General features: G+C 40.5%; 1 protein-coding gene across 1 annotated transcript; it reads left to right on the top strand.

Annotated features, from left to right (window-relative positions):
• The first annotated feature begins 698 nt into the window (after nucleotides 1-698).
• On the top strand, nucleotides 699-18,585 carry LOC119648529 (probable aconitate hydratase, mitochondrial). Its single transcript, XM_038050299.1, has 5 exons — nucleotides 699-932; nucleotides 9,320-10,779; nucleotides 17,199-17,370; nucleotides 17,431-17,934; nucleotides 18,002-18,585. The coding sequence occupies exons 1-5, from the start codon at nucleotides 900-902 to the stop codon at nucleotides 18,194-18,196; spliced, it is 2,364 nt and encodes a 787-aa protein (XP_037906227.1). The 5' UTR covers nucleotides 699-899; the 3' UTR covers nucleotides 18,197-18,585.
• Nucleotides 18,586-20,291: the final 1,706 nt, after the last annotated feature.

Genomic DNA, 20,291 nt, shown 5'->3' with positions numbered 1-20,291 from the left:
TTTGCCATCATTATCGAGAAAGGGCTGCGCTTTACTCCAAATCAGTCACTCAATCCTGTCCACCGGTGCCTAAAAACTCCATTTTCTCGTTTTTCAGTACGGAGTACTATTTTGTGTTGTTTTGTGTTATCTGTTTGTTTAGTTGTAAGTTATAAATTATTCTTAGGTTAATCACATGCTATACCAAATGAGCATTGACTTTGGCCTTTCCACTTTATACCATGTAACCGACTAGGCCGGATATTTCCGTAGGTTAGCGTTACATACTCACGCTTGAGCTTTTAAGTTATTATTTTTTTGTACCGTATTTCTTGTATTTCTTTTCTTCCCTCAATAAATAAATCTGAATCTGATTTTTAAATGATTATTGTAATATGTGTTTCGGGCATCATTAAAGAAGGACGCGGTGCGATTTACCCTTAACAGAATAGGCGTTTCGAAACGTCAATTTCAGTTTAATTTATTTATGACATTAATGAATGGGTTCAGATTTTTGAATATTTAGTAAAATATTATTATCTAAAAAAACCTTTTGAAAATCTTTAGAAGTGAATTGCTGCTAATTTTTAAATTTCAGTTCTAAATTGAAATTACGAGACTTGGCAGCCCGATTTGCAATCAATCGCTTCAAATACTGGATAATAGATGTCGCGTCTTTGCATTAGATAGGGCCCACCATCGTCGGTTGGGGTTGATTGTGTAACACTAACGAAGATTCAGAAACCCAAAAATCTTCCAGCTGAGAAGGCTGAAGATTCGATCGCTCCGTCAGTTTTTTTCTGAGTCGAGTTACCGTCGTAAGTGTCATTTCCAGTGATAACAGCATCCGTTACGAGCCTCCTCGAGTGTGGAATAAAGTGGATTCGAAGGAATAACCAAGGAAAAGCAATTTACCCAGGATGGCGGCTTCCATGAGATTGCTCCACGGCCAGGTAACGTATCCACACTATGTCAAGATTTGCGAGCATTTTGGAGCGAATAAACGGTCCAGGCAAAGTGCATGCTACTTTCCGGCCGGCCGGAGTAGTGAAAGGTGGTAAGCTTCGGTATTTTCCAATAAGATAAGTGGTAACCTCAAATCGGCTGTTATCTAACACTCGCCGAAGATATGTGTACTCTTGACATCTGCGCCTCGGATATGGTGCAGCCAAGTGAGTTTTTTCCGTTCGGCGAAAGAATTCTTTTCGGGCTAAAAATAACCCAGAATTCGAAAGTGTCGGTGTATGCAATTGGGCGAACTGTACCTCTGAGTTCAGACCGATGTCAAGGTTGGTCTGAGGGGGCCCTTGTTTTCTATTTTGCGCCAGGGAAGGAACACAGAACCGGCAAAATGGTAGCCGATCTGTACGGTTGACTCTGCATGCAGCGCGGGTGACAGTCGAGAACCAGATCACGAGTGCCACGCAGTTGACGTGCTTGTTTCGTCGAAATGTGTCTGGGTCTCGTTATCAGCTTCACACTATGCAAAGGATTAATTAGTGCTTTACGTAACAAAAGCGACTGTGGGAAAATTGGTCGCTAGCAGAGCAAATCGCAGAAGCGATGCATCAGTAAGATCGCGATTACTCTCTTTGAAATATATTGCATTCTGGAATTAGTTTATGTTATGAAGAAGTGGCAATTTGGATTCCAGGAAGAGAGGGGATTTCCTCGCAAATAAACATTTCCAATTAAGAGTTTGTTGGTTATTTTCCATTTTCATAGCCAATCTTGAAGGGGGTCGACATAAAAAAACTGGGAATTGCATTGCTTGTAAGCAAGAACCTTAGCTACTAAAGGTCGTTTAATGCCTAATAAAAATTTAGATAGATTTTCTATCTGACACCTGTTTGCATAGTGGACCGCTCCTAAGCTTGTATAGTTGGTTTACGATGTAAAAAAAAAACAAAAGCTGAAGCAGCGGAATACGAAAAATAACAAGGATCTCAATACTTTTTCTTCTGATTTTCATTAATAAACAAAGCGTTGTTGTCGCCGAGCTAGTTTCCATTTTGAATTGAACGAGTCGAACTTCGTACCGACTCAAAACCAATGAATGATAACTTATTTGCTTAATTAAATTTTCTTTTTTGTAGTCATCACATGGTATGCGATCCAACGTAGTTTTGAAATAGTAGTTGTTGCAGATCTTGCAGAATTGTTCTTTTCACTGCTGTCTTAACCGTCGACCAAGTTGCAATGATTCAAGTTGGTGGTGAATTTGGTCTTAGATCTGTAAGTTCGTCCGTCGTATCCAAGAATAACGGATTTATGATCTCTAAAAGTAAATAAACGTTTACTCTATCAAAAAAAAATTACCTTGATGTTGGAATGAATCCGCGATTCTTTGATAATGTCGACTCCAAATGAAGTCATTTGGAAACATCTGTTGTATTTTTGCACCATCTATTCATTGACTTTAAAGCCGCCTATGATAGCATAGCCAGGGTAAAACTGTACACGGCCATGAGAGAATTCGGTATCCCGACGAAATTGATAAGACTTACTTGGCTGACCCTGACCAATGTGCGAGGCCAGATAAAAGCAGTAGGATTACTGCCAAGACCATTCGACATCAACAGCGTTTGGGATGTCAACGGTCTACGACAAGGGGATGTCCTATCATGCGTCCTCTTTAACCTGGCCCTGGATAAAGTGATCCGCGATGCTGAGGTAAATGCAAGGGGTACGATCCTCTTTAAGTCCACTCAACTACTGGCCTATGCTGACGATATCGACATCATGGGAAGAACCACCGGAGACGTACAAACTGCCTTCATCCAGATCGAGCAGGCGGCGATTAGGCGAGATATTGGGCTGCACATCAAAGAAGACAAGACAAAGTATATGGTGGCAACGTCAGCACCGAAGACGAATCAACCAACATCAAACCACACTGGTCAAAAGGGAAGAATAAAGATAGGGGCATACAACTTTCAGGCCGTTGATAATTTCTCCTATCTGGGGTCGAAAATCACAACCGATAACAGCTACGATGATGAAATCTGCGCACGGTTGTTGTCAGCCAACAGGGCCTATTTCAGCTTACAAAAACTGTTCCGCTCGAAACGTCTCACCATGGGGTCAAAGCTCTTACTGTACAAGACAATGATCTTGCCAGTCCTCGTGTATTCCTCGGAGACTTGGGTTCTTAGCAAGAAGAATTGCGTTCGAGGGAAGAATCCTCCGAAGAATTTTTGGCCCCCTACATGAGGATGGACGATTTCGTAGCCTACACAATGACGAAATCTATGAGCGATACCATGATCGTCAGGTTGTGAATAAAATCCGGCTCAATAGGTTACGGTGGTCGGGTCACTTAATCCGTATGGATGAGGATGATCCAGCCCGGAAAGTCTATAAGGGCAATATCTATGGTAGAAAAAGAAGACGAGGCAGACCCTGCCTAAGTTGGAGCGATGGCGTAGGTCAGGACGCCAGACAGCTTTTAGGGATATCGAATTGGTGGATCTCTGCGCAAAACCGGGATGTCTTGAGTTCCTTATTAAGGCAGGCCTAGATCGGATACCGGTTGTTGCGCCGTTGATGATGATGTTGTATTTTTGACTATCTTACAGAAAATGCCATGTGCCAAATAATGAATGCAGTGGCTCAAGTGAGGAAGTAGTGATAGCACAATCCAGACGTTTTGTCCAGGGAATCTTATGGTCCGTACACTATCAAACAAATTGCGCAAGGGTGCGATGCGCAATGTTACGTTGTGAAATTTCACTTCCCATACATTTAGTAAAATTTCGTTCAAACATTAGTTACAAATGGTACGAGCAACATGCCATCAAGTGCTTTGGATTTATTGTGATCGCGTGATACTCTTAGCTGGTCTACAGTGGCGGTAAAAATGATAAAACATCCCATGTTTTCCAAGAAATCTTAAAATAATAAAACAATTCAAAGAAGCTGTGTATGCATCTCAAATAACGACGTAATTGCATTCTCCTGAGTAATTACCTGGGGTTTTCCCGTATAACACATCCAGTAATTAAAGAAAGTCGGATTTCAGGTAGGTAAAAAAGATAGGACACCTTATATTTAGACATTTTAGAATGAAACTCAAGTTTTTATGATATTTTAATATTTTATTGAGCCTCCTTTCTTTTTTATAATTTCTACCATTCTTTTAGGTAAACTATTAAACAATTTTCTGATATATTTCCTTCAAATTTGGCCCCACGTAGAAATAATAGCGTTTTTTAATTCGTTTACGTCTTTAAATTGCTTTGATTCAGCATAAACGATTCGGGTCAGCTGCCCCCAATAATTCTCGATTATATTTAAGTCAGAAGACCTCGCTGGAAAATCGAGGACATCAGTGTGTTGCTGCTGAAAATACTGCTTAACGACCATTGCACTATGAATCGTAGCATTATCTTGTTGGAAAATGAAAGGCTGATCCGCGATTGCTCCCAAATTGTCGCTAAATTCTTCACGTATCGTTTGCACATATCGGGAGCTGTCTATTTTTCCACTTAAAAACCGAATAGTTGACCGCCCATTGTATCCAAACTGTCTTTTGCTTAACACTCTCTCTTCCTTCCTTAAGTCATGGAAATAATAGCTGAAACCGTCGGCGCTTAAGATGCTTTGCTCGTGCGATGTTTCGGACATTTCTAATGGCAGTGTCAACGCCTGCCTTGCCCGCGATTTGTCGTGCGGTTAGCGTAGAATTGGATGCTAATCTAATAATCCTCCGTTCAGACCGAGGACTTACCGCTCTTGGTCGCTCTGTAGAAATTTTCTTCTCATTATTTTCGGGATCCCGAATAACACTACGGGCAGCACATTTGCTGCGCTTCATAATCCGAACAATTTCCGCTATAGGCTTACCTTCGGCATGTAATGTTTGTATACTTTTTGATTCCGCGTAGTCAACCGCTTTCCTCTATCCATTATCAAATGTTCACACTCGAATGACCAGAGAATGATTTTTCCTTGCTGTCTTTTACTTACCTGAAATTCGAATTTCTTCCATTATTCCATGTTTTCAGGGAATCCCTCAGCTAATTACTCAGGAGAATATAATTCGGCGCCGTTATCTCGGATGTATGCACACCTTGGAATTGTTTTATTATTTTAAGATTTTATGGAAAACATGGGGTGTCTTATCATTTTTACCTGCACTAAATTCAATAATTCCATTCCAATACCTTCGGAAATATTTTTCAAAGGATATCTTCGCATATATACTTGCCAGAATAACTCTGTACACTTGAAGGTTCAATTTTAAAGTTAATTAAAAAAAAATAATTTTGTTTACTTATCTAGTACCACCGATTTTTAGGAATGTTTACTTTTGGTATGTTTTCCGCTTCAGCGGAAAAATGTAGCCGGGTAAGGCTTTGCTACTAGAAAAAGTATTCGTACATATTCACGCATGATTTGACTCGGTGATAGTTTGTTCCGAATTGCAAATCCTGATGGGTCCTAAGACAAAAGAAATTGGTGGTGATGAGCGAGGATTGATCCTAAAATTACGCAGTGAAGGAAACTACGTAACATTTCGAAAACGATTGGCAGAAACCACTCTTCCATACAGTAAGTTATTAAAAACTTTCAATCCACCGGTTCTATTTTGTCCAAGTCACGGACAGTCCGTCTATTTAAGTTGACCGAACGGGAGAAGTGATTAATTTTGTTCAATCCAAAAATTACGGCTTCTAAAATTAGCGAGGATATAAGGGAATCCTTCAGCAAAGACATTCATGAAGATACCATACGAAAAATATTGAAAAAAGCCGATTATGATTGCCGTGGACCGCGTAGAAAGCCATACATAGCCGACATAAACCGAAGTAAAAAATGGAATTCGCTATTGAATACATAATAAATCGGGAAACCGGAAGCTTGGCGCTTCAGGTATAAAAGGTTTTGTGTTTCTCTATGTGGGGAGCGTAATGCAGTTTTCCATTGGCTGATAGGGTTGACTCGCGACATTTAAATCGTTCAGTTCTCAATGGCAGTAACCTGTCCAGAACTGAGCGATTTGCTTAATGTTCACTTTCACATTTTTAAGGTTTTGTGTAAAACAGAAGTTTATTAAAATCAATTCACTGTCTGTCTTTCTGTCACACTTTTCTCCAAAACGGCTATATCGATCGGAACGAAATTTGGTGGACGTATGGGAACCATCAAATCCCACGCAAACAGTGAATGAAGTAAATTTGCGTGCAGTTTAAAGGGTGGCTCCTCATACATGTAAAGGGGGATTTAAAATTTTTTTTCATCGAATATAGTTGGGGTAGCAATGAAAGGTCTTAATTAGTACTTTCCGAATTTGATATTAGTTTTGACGTGAATTAGTGGGCGAGTACGGAGTCAAAATGTACACACTTAAAGTGAGACAGGACCCATTTTCGGAAATCATCCAAAAATCCGAAAAAATAGGGTGTTCCGCTTAGATGAAATCTAGGCCTCAAAATATGCGCCATTCTGATATCTGCTAAAATAAACTTAGTAATAGTATATTACCGTCCTTTAAGTTCATCCTAGGAATACACATTATGGAAAGTAAGTAATTCAAACTTAGCAATTTCGCGCGAATTTACTGCTTCTAAAGCCATGCAAATAACATGCTGGTGTCATAACTAACGAGAATAATTGACATTCGAGTGAAATATTAAAATTCATTCCTGAAGAACCAACTTCTCCCCAGGCTTTTTAAGGTTTTGTGTGAAACAAGACCTTATTAGAATTAAAAATTTTGTTTTACACATTTCGGCTAACTTAGGTCGAAATTTCTAGGCAGTATTTTCTTTCGAATAGAGTTCGCACCCATGAGGGGTTTACGAATTAATATAAGAGAGCGAACAACATCTAGTAACCACGCTGCTCCCAGGGCGGAGGCGAGGCAGTGTCGGATGAGTCGGTTGAATACAAATTAATTGCGTCTTGGTCCAATGGTTGGATTGGTGCCATACAATTGTGTGGCAAAAAATATAATAGTGGGGCCATGGGATTTGGATGAGATGAGACGTCGTCAAGCAACAATCGAGCTGCATAAAACAACAGATTGTTTTTTAATTAGGGACAACCCTAATGTATTTAATCGCAGATGTCTGTATTTCGGGAGCCAGTTGTTCTCTTCCCTAGTGCTTACAAGATTGTAACGACTGAGGACAGCCAAAAAGTTCGACACGAAAAACAAACAATAGAGCTGTTACCAATAAACCTTTTGAGCTTATGTTTGCTAGAAGCGTTAGTGCATACCATAAATGTCATGGACTTCTTACTGGTTTTCCGACCGAGAGCGTTGATTTCTTTAAAGTGAACGAGCATGTTTTCATTAAATTCTCCTATGCCCTCAGTTTCGCAATTCTCTTGTGGGGTCCATCATTCTTCGATCCTTTCATTTTATTTGACTGATAGTATATTTATTAACTCCGCTTGCGTTTTCCCACTTAGTCAAATTCCAATTTGATTAATTATAGCAACTTTATCTTTTATCTATATGGAAATTTCCAGGCACTATTACTTGTAAAACCACGCGCGAATCACATATAAAGCTAAATTGAATAACTTTGTGCAGATAAAACAAACGCATTTCTTGCGAAGTTGATGTTATCGAAAACTCACTATGAGACAATCCAGAATATATAATACAAAACTTATTTAGTTGGAATTATCGAAGGTTCAGATTATTCCAGGTTCAAATTATGGCACTGTGATTTCGATAATGATTATATATGGCTTTCATGTTCCTTGAATCAGTAGAAAGCGGCAAAGTATTTTTGACACATGCAACAAGTGAATTATGAAGGTTCGCTACACTACGAATCTTGGATTGGTCTTATACATATAAACTCTGCGAAGGATTGTTGGCCAGTCAAATAATTGGCCATTAATCTGATTATTCAATTTGGGGGCGGTGTACTGCTGATGTCATTCAAGAGTTGTGTGTGATTGATCGTATCCAAAAGCATTTGATAGGTCAAGGTCCACCAAAGTTGTTCAGAGACAAGGACACGGTTGGTTAATTCCATTGTGAATTTCATTAAGTCATCGCAGTAGTGTATCTCCTCCGGAAGAAGTGTCATATTTGCCAAGGTTAGTAAAGATTATAAATATCGGATGGAGTCTCGTTGGGGAGACCTTGATAGTAGGCGATGATAAGGTGATTGGTCGATAAGATTTGTCTAGTATTGCTTTCCTTGCCGAGCTTAAAATCGGAATGGTATTTTCTTTTTCTCAAATTTCGGGCATGATTTGAGACGACATCGAGAGGTTGAGGGTGATTGTTAGCTACTCAAGAGCTGACGTGCTCAGTTACTACTTGAGCATTGTCTTGTATTTATATCATTGTTAAATGTATTTTGCAACCCCGTTTGCTAAATTTCGTCTAAAGGTGGTGGTTCCAAGATCACGCAGTTCAGTAGGTGCGGGAAAGAAAATCGTCCTAGCATAATTTCTTTACTGAAGCGGCAATTTTGACAGATTATAACTTTGTCAGTAATAATGCTATTTGCACCAAACTTGGTAGGATCATGCTTTATGCCATAGCCTATATTGATGCATAGTGATTGTAGGATGAATTTAAAGGGGGTTTTGCAGCCTAGGCACCGTATGGTGGCACCTTCGAGTTTTTTCTCATATTTTTAGACTGGGTGGATTCTGAGAATGGCCCGCAAAAGAAATGATCACTTTTCAACCCCAGACTTCGCCATTGTGCAGTAAATGTCAAAATTGAGACCAGATTTGGAAAGTACCAATCGAGACCTTTCATTTGATACCCCACATGACTATTGGGTGAAAAATATTGTACATCCCTCTTTTGCATGTATGGAAATCCACCCTTAAATTCCACGTAGAATGATGTAACTCATTGTATGGATGAGTGTTCCCAGTTACCACCTTTCCACCGAATTCGGTGTCAATCGGTATAAGTTTCTGAGCAAAATGCGCGTGGCAGACAGACAGACAGTAAACCGATTTTAATAAGGTTTTCACACAAAACAAAACCTTAAAAAGCCTGGTTTCCAAATATTTAGGAAGTTGCGAAGATCACGCAGCAAACATATGGCCACTGAAATACTGCCTGTTTCATTTAGGTATTTTAGCAATTTTCCAATGGCCATATGTTAGCTGCGTCATCCCTGCAACCTCCTTTAATCTATTTTAAAGTTACTCTCATAAAGTGCAAGTTGGTGTATGCTTATTTGATATTTATTGTCCCTGATTCAGCTAGTAGCAAATTCACCAATCTTATTTAAACATAACGGTAAATTTCCACAGCAATTGTGAAATCTTAATAAATAATTACACATTCTCCTCTTACACATAATCTTATCATCAGCCAATATTTACTAACTTGTCCGTATTATTCCAGGTCCGTAATGCCGGCCGATATGCAGTTGACCTTCAAAATCGTCATTTCCATGCATCCTGTGTGGTTGCATCCAAGGTGGCCATGTCGAAATTCGACAAGGACGCTGTGCTTCCATACGAAAAACTTGTTGCCAATTTGGAAATTGTAAAGAAACGCCTTGGTCGTCCATTGACCCTTTCCGAAAAGGTTTTGTACTCACATCTTGATGAACCCCATGAACAAGATATTTCCCGTGGAACTTCATATTTGAGACTTCGTCCTGATCGCGTTGCCATGCAAGATGCCACCGCACAAATGGCTTTACTTCAATTCATCTCGTCCGGCTTGAAAAAAGTTGCTGTACCATCAACTGTACATTGCGATCACTTGATCGAAGCTCAAATTGGTGGCGAGAAAGATTTGAAAAGGGCTAAGAACTTGAACGAGGAAGTGTACAAATTTTTGGCATCAGCTTGCGCTAAATACGGTCTTGGATTCTGGAAACCAGGAAGCGGTATCATCCATCAAATTTTGCTTGAGAATTATGCCTTCCCCGGACTTTTGATGATTGGTACTGACTCGCACACTCCAAATGGAGGCGGTTTGGGATGTCTGTGCATTGGTGTCGGTGGTGCTGATGCTGTTGATGTAATGGCCAATATCCCATGGGAATTGAAGTGCCCCAAAGTTATTGGGGTTCATTTGACTGGCAAGATTAGCGGCTGGACTTCTCCAAAAGATATTATTTTGAAAGTTGCTGATATTCTCACCGTCAAAGGAGGTACTGGAGCTATCATCGAGTACCATGGAGAGGGCGTAAACTCAATTTCATGCACGGGTATGGCTACCATTTGCAACATGGGAGCTGAAATTGGTGCCACCACTTCAATCTTCCCTTACAACAGCCGCATGTCTGATTACTTGAAATCCACCAGGCGAGATGACATTGCAGCAGAAGCCAACAAATACAAAGACAAACTTTTCACTGCTGATGCCAAATGTGAATATGACCAAATCATTGAAATCGACTTGAACAAACTAGAACCCCATGTGAACGGTCCATTCACTCCCGATTTGGCCCATCCCATTAGTAAATTAGGCGCAAATGCAAAGAAGAATGGTTACCCTATCGACATCAAGGTTGGCCTTATTGGATCATGCACCAATTCCTCTTATGAAGATATGGGTCGCTGCGCAAGTATTGCAAAGGATGCCATGTCGCATGGAATTAAGTCGAAAATTCCATTCAACGTTACCCCCGGATCAGAACAAGTTCGTGCAACTATTGAACGTGACGGCATTGCTGAAACATTCAGGAATTTCGGAGCCACGGTATTGGCAAATGCTTGTGGTCCATGCATTGGTCAATGGGATCGTAAGGATGTGAAAAAGGGAGAGAAGAACACCATTGTTACCTCTTACAATCGTAACTTTACTGGAAGAAATGATGCTAATCCTGCTACTCATGCCTTCGTTACCAGGTAAGTTAGCCGCTTAAGTAATAAATTTATTGTGAAATTGTAATGACTTCATATATTACCCGGAATAATTTAAATTTTCGACTATTCATAATTTCAATTACGTAAAAATAATTTTCCACGATATAAATTTAAAACAACCTTAGATTGCGCGTTAAGTAAACAAAATTCACTCATTTTCGCGTAGTACATATGTTTAGTCTTTGTGTTGTTATATTTACATTTCCCTCGTGATGTGTTACGAAATTAAACAACCAATGCAATATCAGTTATCGCAAGTTAAATTGGTGTTCTCACTTGAGGGTCACTGATTATGAGTGGGTAATGTCCGTTTCTATAATTTATAATGTTTGAATAGCTCAGTAGTAAGTGGTATGGTTACGTTAGCGACGCATGGCTGAAATAGATAAAGACCTACCCAAACAACGTTGCTTCTTCCAAATATAAAAAAAAATATTTCTAATTTTCAATGGAAGTCGCCGTTATTTTTTTTCAAATTGTACAACTTTTGTTTAGCGAAATCAACAAGTTAGAGATAATATTCGCTCCACAAATTTATACGTCCACCCTATTGGAATTGTTATTGTTTTATTATCAATGAAATATTTTATTGGAGGTACTAGGGACAATTTCGTAATTGGTAAAACCCTTATTTTGGGTTAATTGCCTGGAACAGGTGGTAATTTATTGAACGAATCAACTGGTGAAGCATCCTAAGCAATTGTAGTTGAAATGAATGAAATTTTAAGTTTGTCGTTTGGTTTTGAAGATAATAGCCGTGTACACATGTATCGTTTTCCGCATATGAAGTTTCATGTACTAAATTTCCTTTCTCTAAGTTGCGACGCTGATTTATGCTGCATCCCTAATTATTTATTTCCTGAAGTAAGTTTTTCTACGGTGCTCTGAGGATCCCAATCTCCTCTTCTTCAGTGGATTTTCAGGAAGTTCCTTTCATGACCGTTTGAGTGATATCTGTAGGACATGGACGGCTTGTTGTTTACTAGAGGAAAGATATACTATGACGCAAAACTAGAATTCAGTTCTATTTATTTGAAATTTTGTATTTAAAACTAAATGACTGCAAATTAGTTTAATACACATTACTGTTATCACTTTTTGAGTGACTAGAGTCATCATGAGAAAGTTTGCAAATGTCATTGTTCTCATCCCGGTTTCATATTAGTCCGTCATCTGTTTCTGCGGCCATTGAATGCAGCGGCGGAGGTGAATTCATAATGGCGCCTAGGTTCGCGCCTCCGAAGTGCCGCCACTCATCCAACAAAGACTGTACATATATTTTCAATAACATTAGATTCCGACAACAATGCTAGGCAAACTAAAAAAGGAAGCCGAGCAGCTTGAAACCAACGGTCAATAGCATTGGATAAACAGATGATGTTATTATACTGCTGCAAGGCAATACTCTGTTCCCCTAGAAATGGAAGCGAGCAATCAGCAATAAGGTTTTGGTATGTCTATTTGTCCATTCGAGTCAATGGTGAAAGCTAGTCGAACTTTGCCGTGTATAATAAAAGCGAACACAACCCAACTAGATTCTACCTCCGAAATTGAAATCAGTTATGCACATTTAAAAATTTTGTACGTGATTTGTTACGAGCAAATTCTAATTTATGAGCTTTGTGTTGATCAGTTAACGCAACATTTTATATATATTGTTGCCATTTAACCCTTGGTGGGGTAGAGCGCGTCAACAACTACGGGACATCGTTCGCGGTTACCTCAAAATTCATTTCAGCTCACCCCACGATTTCCTGAGACGTCTGCACTCCTTCCTTACTGCTTTGCGCCGAGTGCCCTTAGGGTGACCCACCCGTCGGTAATCTTTCGAGTGTGGATTCCATTGCATAATGTAGGTAACAATGTAATTGTTGCCACTCCTTAATGTATGACCTATTCACTGCCACTTCCATCATCCGATCACATTGCGTCTGGGTGACAGGCCTGTGCGCCGATCAAGTTCTTCGTTTGAAATAGTATCAGCCCAGCATACTTCGATGATACGTACAAAGACTTGAAGCTTCAGGATGATAGTGGCGGTCACTTTCCATGTACTACTCCCATATAGCAACCCAGAAAGAACACTAGCACAGAACAGTTGAATTTGACCTTAGTGTTGAGATGACTGCATTTCTAGATTTTAGACAAGGCAGTGAAAGCGGATCTAGCGCTGTTAATGCTTCGGGTAACATCCAGTTCGTTGCCACCGATGGCAGAAGCCACGTTTCGTAGGTATATAAATTGATCGACCCCTTCGATGTTCTGCTCATTAATGCAGATAGGGAGAGTCTGATGGTTCGTCAGATTGAAAACGTTGGTTTTATTGATATTTATTTTCAGAACAACTCTACTTGTCTCTCTTTCCAAATCCAGGGCCAATATTTTATATCTTTCAATAATCCTACTTTGGCCAATCGTTTATTTGATAATTTTAAGTGAAATCAATGCGGGTACCAAATTCGCATTGATTTCGTTACTGGAAGCTGTCAAATTTGATCCCGCATTTACAATGCGACGTTGAAAAAGTGTACTTAGTTTTCAAGGTCAATCTGGATGGTGCTGTCCTCGTAATTTTGGTTAACGTTGGTTTGGTGGAGAAGCCGCAGCTCCAAACGCTCAGGGATTTTGTTAAGCCCAATGTACTGTCTTTTAAATTTGTCTATTCAATGGTATTCCGCCAGCGTCGTTTGCAGGCTTTTGCGATTATGAGGGGATTCCAGAGGCAAAGAATGGGCAGATTCTTCATTGAAGAATACTTTATCGAGTTATCGTCGCCAGGAATCTGATTAGGAGAGGCAATTACATTTGAAATAAGAGCCGCATCGCCTTTTTTCTTACATTGGTTATATGCATTCTTTCTCAAACATTCTCGTTTCCTGGGAGGAATTCGCATTTCTCCATCCGGCTGCACGAATTCTTGCAATTTTACTCTTGAGAACAGGCCTGACAATGGGTGGCTGGATCCCAAATGCTGGCTCTGTTCCCACCATTGTGGATTCAGTCATTTCGAATGTTTCGTTCAGTCTCCCAAGTTTCAGCAGGAACTGGTGACAATTTCACACCAACTGGCTATATGTTGTTGCTATTTAGTGCTGATAACGCTGCCCAGCTGACGGAGTAGATTCGAATGGTGTGACCCCGCCATTTCTTCTGCTGCCAACGAAATGACATACCTCTGCCTGAAATATTGTTGTCATTTTTCCGAGAGGTCGAACCAGTTGTATAATTGGGTTTTTCGAGGATATCCCTGAACCCGGATCATCCTCCATGACCCGTCGGTGAACAGTATTAAATCTGTAATCCCAAAATACTTGGAGCCATTTATGAACCATCTTTCTCTTATGGTGATTACAATGGAAAGATTTTTCAAAGCCAATCTAAAAACTTCCAGAGTCACATATGATTGGTCGCCTTTCCACGCGCCAATGTTATCTGTGTGGATTAGAATCGATTTAGAATAGCTTCGAGTGCTGCACCAGCGTAGTACTCATTGTTCCGGCAAAACTTAGGCAACCGGGCTTTTGAATCTGCGCCAGCAAGTTCCTGTTGTTAGTAAAGTTCAGTCCCGGTCAGCAGGTCGTTGTGGTGAAAGTCCCCTAATAAGGTGTGCACAAATGCTTACGCAAAAACCTTTGTACCCTCTAGAAGAATAGAGGAGCGAGTTCCCTTTCCTATGAGCAGCCCCTAAGACATCCTGCCTGAATAGATTTCCGTCTGACCAATATGCAGATTTTTCTCTACTCCAGCATGTGAAGTATTTAACTGATTAATAGTGGATTCATATCACCTTTTCTTGCCACGTCACAAATCGCTGCGAATGAGGGTTAATTAAAGATACCATTGATGTCCATGAATGCGCCTAAATCGTTTTCCTTTTCGGATATCACCTTCTCCATTTTTGTCGTGAGCTCATGGAGGGATGTTTCCGTGGATTTGTATTTATGTCAGGCATGTTTCTTACAGTAAAGTGGTCTCCCAGAGATCTATGTATCTCTTACGAACTGATCTCCTAACCTTCCCGGTCCTGTGAGTAGACTGACTGGTTGAAAACTTTTTGCGTCCGCGTATGGATTCTCTGGTTTAGGGATAAATATAATCTTTACATCGTGCCAACAGGTAATTCCAAGTCCAGCCTTTTGGTTGAGAGCTTTATGCGGTTGTCGGCCCTGAGCTGAAATTTTGGATGCTGCTTGGGAAGTGCACTTCAACCATATGGTTTGCTATTTCTTCATGGCTTTCTGTTTACCTCCACTTTGTAAATGTAGGTTTTTCAGTTGCTGGCTACGTTCTTTCACAAGAACCCGCTTCAACTTTGAGGTCGCTTCTAGCGAATTTAGTCTTTTTGCATAAACGTCTATATGATGCTTTTTAGCTTTAGCTTTAGGGCTCTCTTAGTCTCTTTGTGCCGATTGTACCCAACAGCTTAATATGGTTTCACAGCTCGGTTGAGAATTGTCCTTGCCATTCTCCTGTGCTTCATCAAATCCGAGTTCCACCATGGTGTGTCCCTTCTTTGGTGTATTGAGTGGCTGGCCAGCTCTCTTCCAAAGCTTCTCCCATACTATTTGTGATCATTTAGCTTGTCTTTCCAATCCCGGCAATGGATTTCATGCATCTCTCAGGGGGCTCAGTTCTTTTTTGTGCGTCGCTTCATCCGTCTACCGCGAGTTCTGTAATGAAACGACCGACTCCAATCTGACCGTATTTAAGAATGTGGGTTCATTACTTAAGTCGATTTGAAATTCCCGCCAGATACTATATTCTGATAGTCTCGATCTTCTTGCGTCGATGTTAGAGCTTTCCCAACAGATATGCCGGACTGTTAGTTTTGCATCCTGCTCTAGCGAATATTCCATTGTGAACTTCGTTTTCATCTCCTTGTCTCTCTGATCATTTTTTATGGTTAATTTGGCTGCTGCGGTGCCGCCAAGACCTACGTCATTAACAGATAGCCAAGGAAGTCTTTTGAAATCATCATGAAGGAGCGGAGTTTAGTATTTTGATCGGCATATAATCGATTAGCATGTCGGAAGACCAAGTCCCTGATTCCCCCTATTGATTCGACGACGAATTGCGCTTCCCCTCCACTGCCTTAGAAACTGACATTTGTAACGTGATGGTTGCAATTCCGTAGTAGAGGTGGCAGCTCGTTTCCCGGACTTAATATCCGATTCAGGAACGTTGATAGTAAGGAAAGTTCTCGGCCTATCGGCCCTTCCACTTGCTTTACTATCGCAGCCAAGTTGTTCCACAGCTGCAAGGCAATTACGCTTCTTCTCTGGAAGACTGGGAAGGCATTTGTTGAAGGATGGTATTTTAGAGACCGTCTTCAGGCTTAGTCGGGCACCCTCGAACATATCGTTGAGGGAGTAGCAGTACTGCGAATTTTAGCCATAACATTTTACGGTATACATTTCCCGATTAAAAGCAAAGGTTGGTGCCTGATGATAATACACTCATTACAGCTAGGAGAAGTTTCGTTCTAAGCTGTTGGCACCGCTTACAATCGCCTGCGTGCAACACGGTCTGAATCTGAATAAAACAATTTCTGGTGACCGACCACAATGGAACAGGCACTATCACTGTCAGTGGCAGCGATCTGCCGAGAACTGAGCGAATATCAGCCAATGTGAACTGCGTGTAACTGGGTGAAGTAGAGTTCTACAACAGGCGTTCATTATGATCGGCGCATCAACGATCGTCTCAAATCAAAAATTTATCGTAGTGTCATGTTGACCGACTATCAAAGACAATGAACAGCGCCTCGCAGTAATCGAGACAAAGATGTTGCTTTGGATCAGTGACGCAACACACCATGACGGCATCGGAAATAAGGACATACTTGATCAATATGGGGTTGCCCCGATCGTAGAGAAATTGAGCGGGGATTTCTAAAACGTAAATGTTCAAATAAAGCTTCTCCAAATTTTAGTCTTAATCCATGAAAGAATTAAATGAGAGAAACAAAATCCATAAATTTTAATTCACTTTATCTGAACATTTACGTTTTAGAAATAAAAACAAAAATTAAAACATATTTTAAACGTAAGCGAGGCTGACTTGGTAAGAATTCAATTGTATTCACCGCCGCGGTTGGGGACAGAAGAGACCGACTTATTTCCATGCGGTCCTTACTGTCCCAACCCACGGCATTTTTCCGCCGCTGATTCTCCACTCCCCGGGTGCGTTCCGAAAATGAGCGAGTGGAGAGTTTCGAACCATCTACCCGTCCGCATCCGCAACATTCGAAATAAATTTCGAATGCTGCAGATCCTGCCGCGCCACACTTGAGTAAAGTATTTCAATAAATACGTTGGATGTATTATTTTGTGGTGTGGTGTATTTTAGTATTTAAGAAAAAATATGGTTTTTATTAAATTCTGGTTTCTTTTTTACTTTAGCCCGGAATTGGTTACGGCACTTTCAATTGCCGGTCGTTTGGACTTCAATCCATTAACCGATTCATTGACTGGTAAAGACGGAAAACAATTCAAATTGAAGGCTCCATTCGGCGATGAATTGCCATCGAAAGGATTCGATCCTGGCATGGACACATATGATGCACCCCCATCAGTAAGTCTATATATTCGATTTGGTTATATGATGAGTTATTTATGATTAAAATGTTTGCAGGACGGTAGCAAGGTGAAAGTAGATGTTGATCCTAAAAGCCAACGTTTGCAACTTTTGGAACCATTCGACGTTTGGGATGGCAAAGACCATACAGATATGACCATCCTCATCAAAGTCAAGGGAAAATGCACCACAGATCACATTTCAGCTGCTGGTCCATGGTTGAAATATCGTGGCCATTTGGATAATATTTCCAACAATATGTTCATTGGTGCAACGAACGCAGAAAACAATGAAATGAATAAAATCCGAAACGCTACGACTGGTGAATGGGGTGCTGTACCCGATGTTGCTAGGGATTATAAAGCCAAAGGTATTAAATGGGTGGCGATCGGCGATGAAAACTACGGTGAAGGCTCATCTCGCGAACATGCCGCTTTGGAACCACGTCATTTGGGCGGCCGAGCTATCATCGTTAAATCCTTCGCACGTATCCACGAAACGAACTTGAAGAAACAAGGTCTACTGCCACTTACTTTCGCTAACCCCGGGGATTACGATAAGGTAATATCTTGATTTTAATTTGTGTGTTTAAGGGACTAATATAACGGGTGTGATATGTATATTGCAGATCCAACCTTCCGATAAAATCTCCCTTCTCGGCTTGAAAAACATCGCCCCAGGAAAGCCAGTCGATTGCGAAATCAAACATGCGGACGGCAAAGTCGACAAGATTAAGTTGAATCACACAATGAACGAACAACAGATTTCATGGTTCAAGGCTGGCAGTGCTCTTAATCGTATGAAGCAAATTGCAGCCCAATAAAATCATCGAGTAACCTTCTGGTATTAATATTATACTCTGCATTAGGGCCACCATAGAATCAAAGATTTCTCATTTGGTAACATGTACTACGTCTGAATAACTTAATGTTGAGAATCAGATCATGAGATGTTGTTACGCATATGAAATACATAATTGTAAATAGTTTTAATATTTGTCTTAAAATACACAATTTCTTTGAAAGAAAAATCACTTTTTTAAGGATGTAAAGTTCAACTGATATTACTCTTTCGAATGAAGACTTGATAGATGTTGTTTGCCTTGGTCCTTTTAAAAATACTTTTCGGATGAATTTCAAGTCGATTCAAATATACTTAGTGGAATGATATAGTCACGAGAGTCAAAAGAAGACAATAAATTATTATTTGAAATTGGGTGCTTTTACATTTCTCATGCAAAATAGATAAAAACCGCAAACTACGTATTTCCTGGGAGATTTTGAAATTTTGATTTCCTCTTATCTAGGGGATATATTCGAAATAAAGCTCCCTGTTTTACGAACAGCTAGATGAATAACTCACATTTAACTTTCCAAGAAGAGCCCCTTAGTTATTGCTTAACTTTCAGGTACCTTTTTAAACCGCTAGTAACTCGCACGAGTTATTGAGGGAGTGTTTCTCAAGGATAATGGCGTCTACACTACATTAAAATAGCATCTTCACTCCACTTCGACATTTTATCAAATAGCTGTACTGTAAACGCCTACAATAGCACACAACCACTCATAAGTGTAACTTCAATCATGTAATCGGTGTCATGTCGGGCTGATAAGTCATGCAGTCGAGTATAGTGTGGAAAAGTGTTGGTGCGAGAGCCAACTCGTTCCAATGGGAAAGGTTGTTTTCTATTCACTCGACTGACATGGACACTTGACACACAGAGTGGACACTAAAAGTGAGTATTCGGTTTTAGTGACTCTTACGAGTTACTAGCGTTGTGCAAAGTCGCCTTTACGCAGCCTTGGGTTTCAATACTTACCTCAATCGTCTGTAACGGTTGACCAATATATTGTTGTTCAGGTAGCCACGAGTTTCCAAAATGTCGAGGCTTCTATTGTAGTAGGTATCTATTTGGTATATTTTTTACGCAAAGTGAACTTTGGTATTGTACCGAACGGTTTGTTAGTCAATTCATTCGATCTTTTTGTACAAAAATCTTATTCTGTCATCGTTTAAAGTTGATCTTATTTTTAACTTCTTTCAACCTCGCAATGGTGGTAATTTTCTTCTTTAGCCAGCCTTCCAGCCTAGCAAGATAGCAGAGAATATCTTATAAATGGTAATCAGAAACGTGATACCTCTATAATTGCTGCACTGTGTGATATCTCCCTTTTTATGTATGAGACAGATAATGCCCCGTTACCCATCGCCAGGCATTGATTCGCTGTCCCATACCTTGAGAACAAGTTGATGAACCACTTGGTGTAGCTGGTCGCCTCCATATTTGGCTAATTTGGCTGTAATTCCATCGGCTCCTGGCGACTTATGATTTTTTAGCCGATGTATTGCACGGACTGTTTCTTCTATACTTGGTGGTGGCAGTATTTGTCCGTCGTCTTTAGTTGGCGGGATCTTCAACTCGCCTATGTTCTGGTTGTTCAGTAGCTCATCAAAGTACTCAACCCATCGCTCCAATATGCCCATTTTGTCGGAAATCAGATTTCCCTCTTTGCCTCGGCAGGATGAACATCGAGGTGTGTAAGGCTTCATCCAGGTGCAGTTGCTCCCTGTACCTTTCGAGTTCACAGACCTGTTGGTTCTCCCAGGCTTCCTTTTTCGGTCTGTGAAGTCGCTTCTTCGTTCGCCAGAGTTCCTGATAAATCTCCGCGCATGCCTGCGTCTTTGCAGAATGCAACATTACTCAGTATGCAGCATTCTACCGTAGCGTTGCTAGCTAATTGTCGAACCAACCGTTTCGACTCCTTTGCGGCTGGGGCCAAGTCTGTTTGTGGCCGTATTTATGATAACGTTCGTCAGGTTATTGCGAAGAGCATTTGTTGATGCTTAATCTCCAGGATCTCTGTTGACTGCGGTTATTGCGGCATCAATTTCCCTCTTATAGGTGTTGCGGAAGGCTG

This window comes from Hermetia illucens, chromosome 1 (genome assembly GCF_905115235.1).
Source record: "Hermetia illucens chromosome 1, iHerIll2.2.curated.20191125, whole genome shotgun sequence".
In the NCBI taxonomy this organism is placed as follows: domain Eukaryota; kingdom Metazoa; phylum Arthropoda; class Insecta; order Diptera; family Stratiomyidae; genus Hermetia; species Hermetia illucens.
Note: the sequence above shows the minus strand (reverse complement) of the source record. Positions and strands in the feature narration are given on the sequence as shown.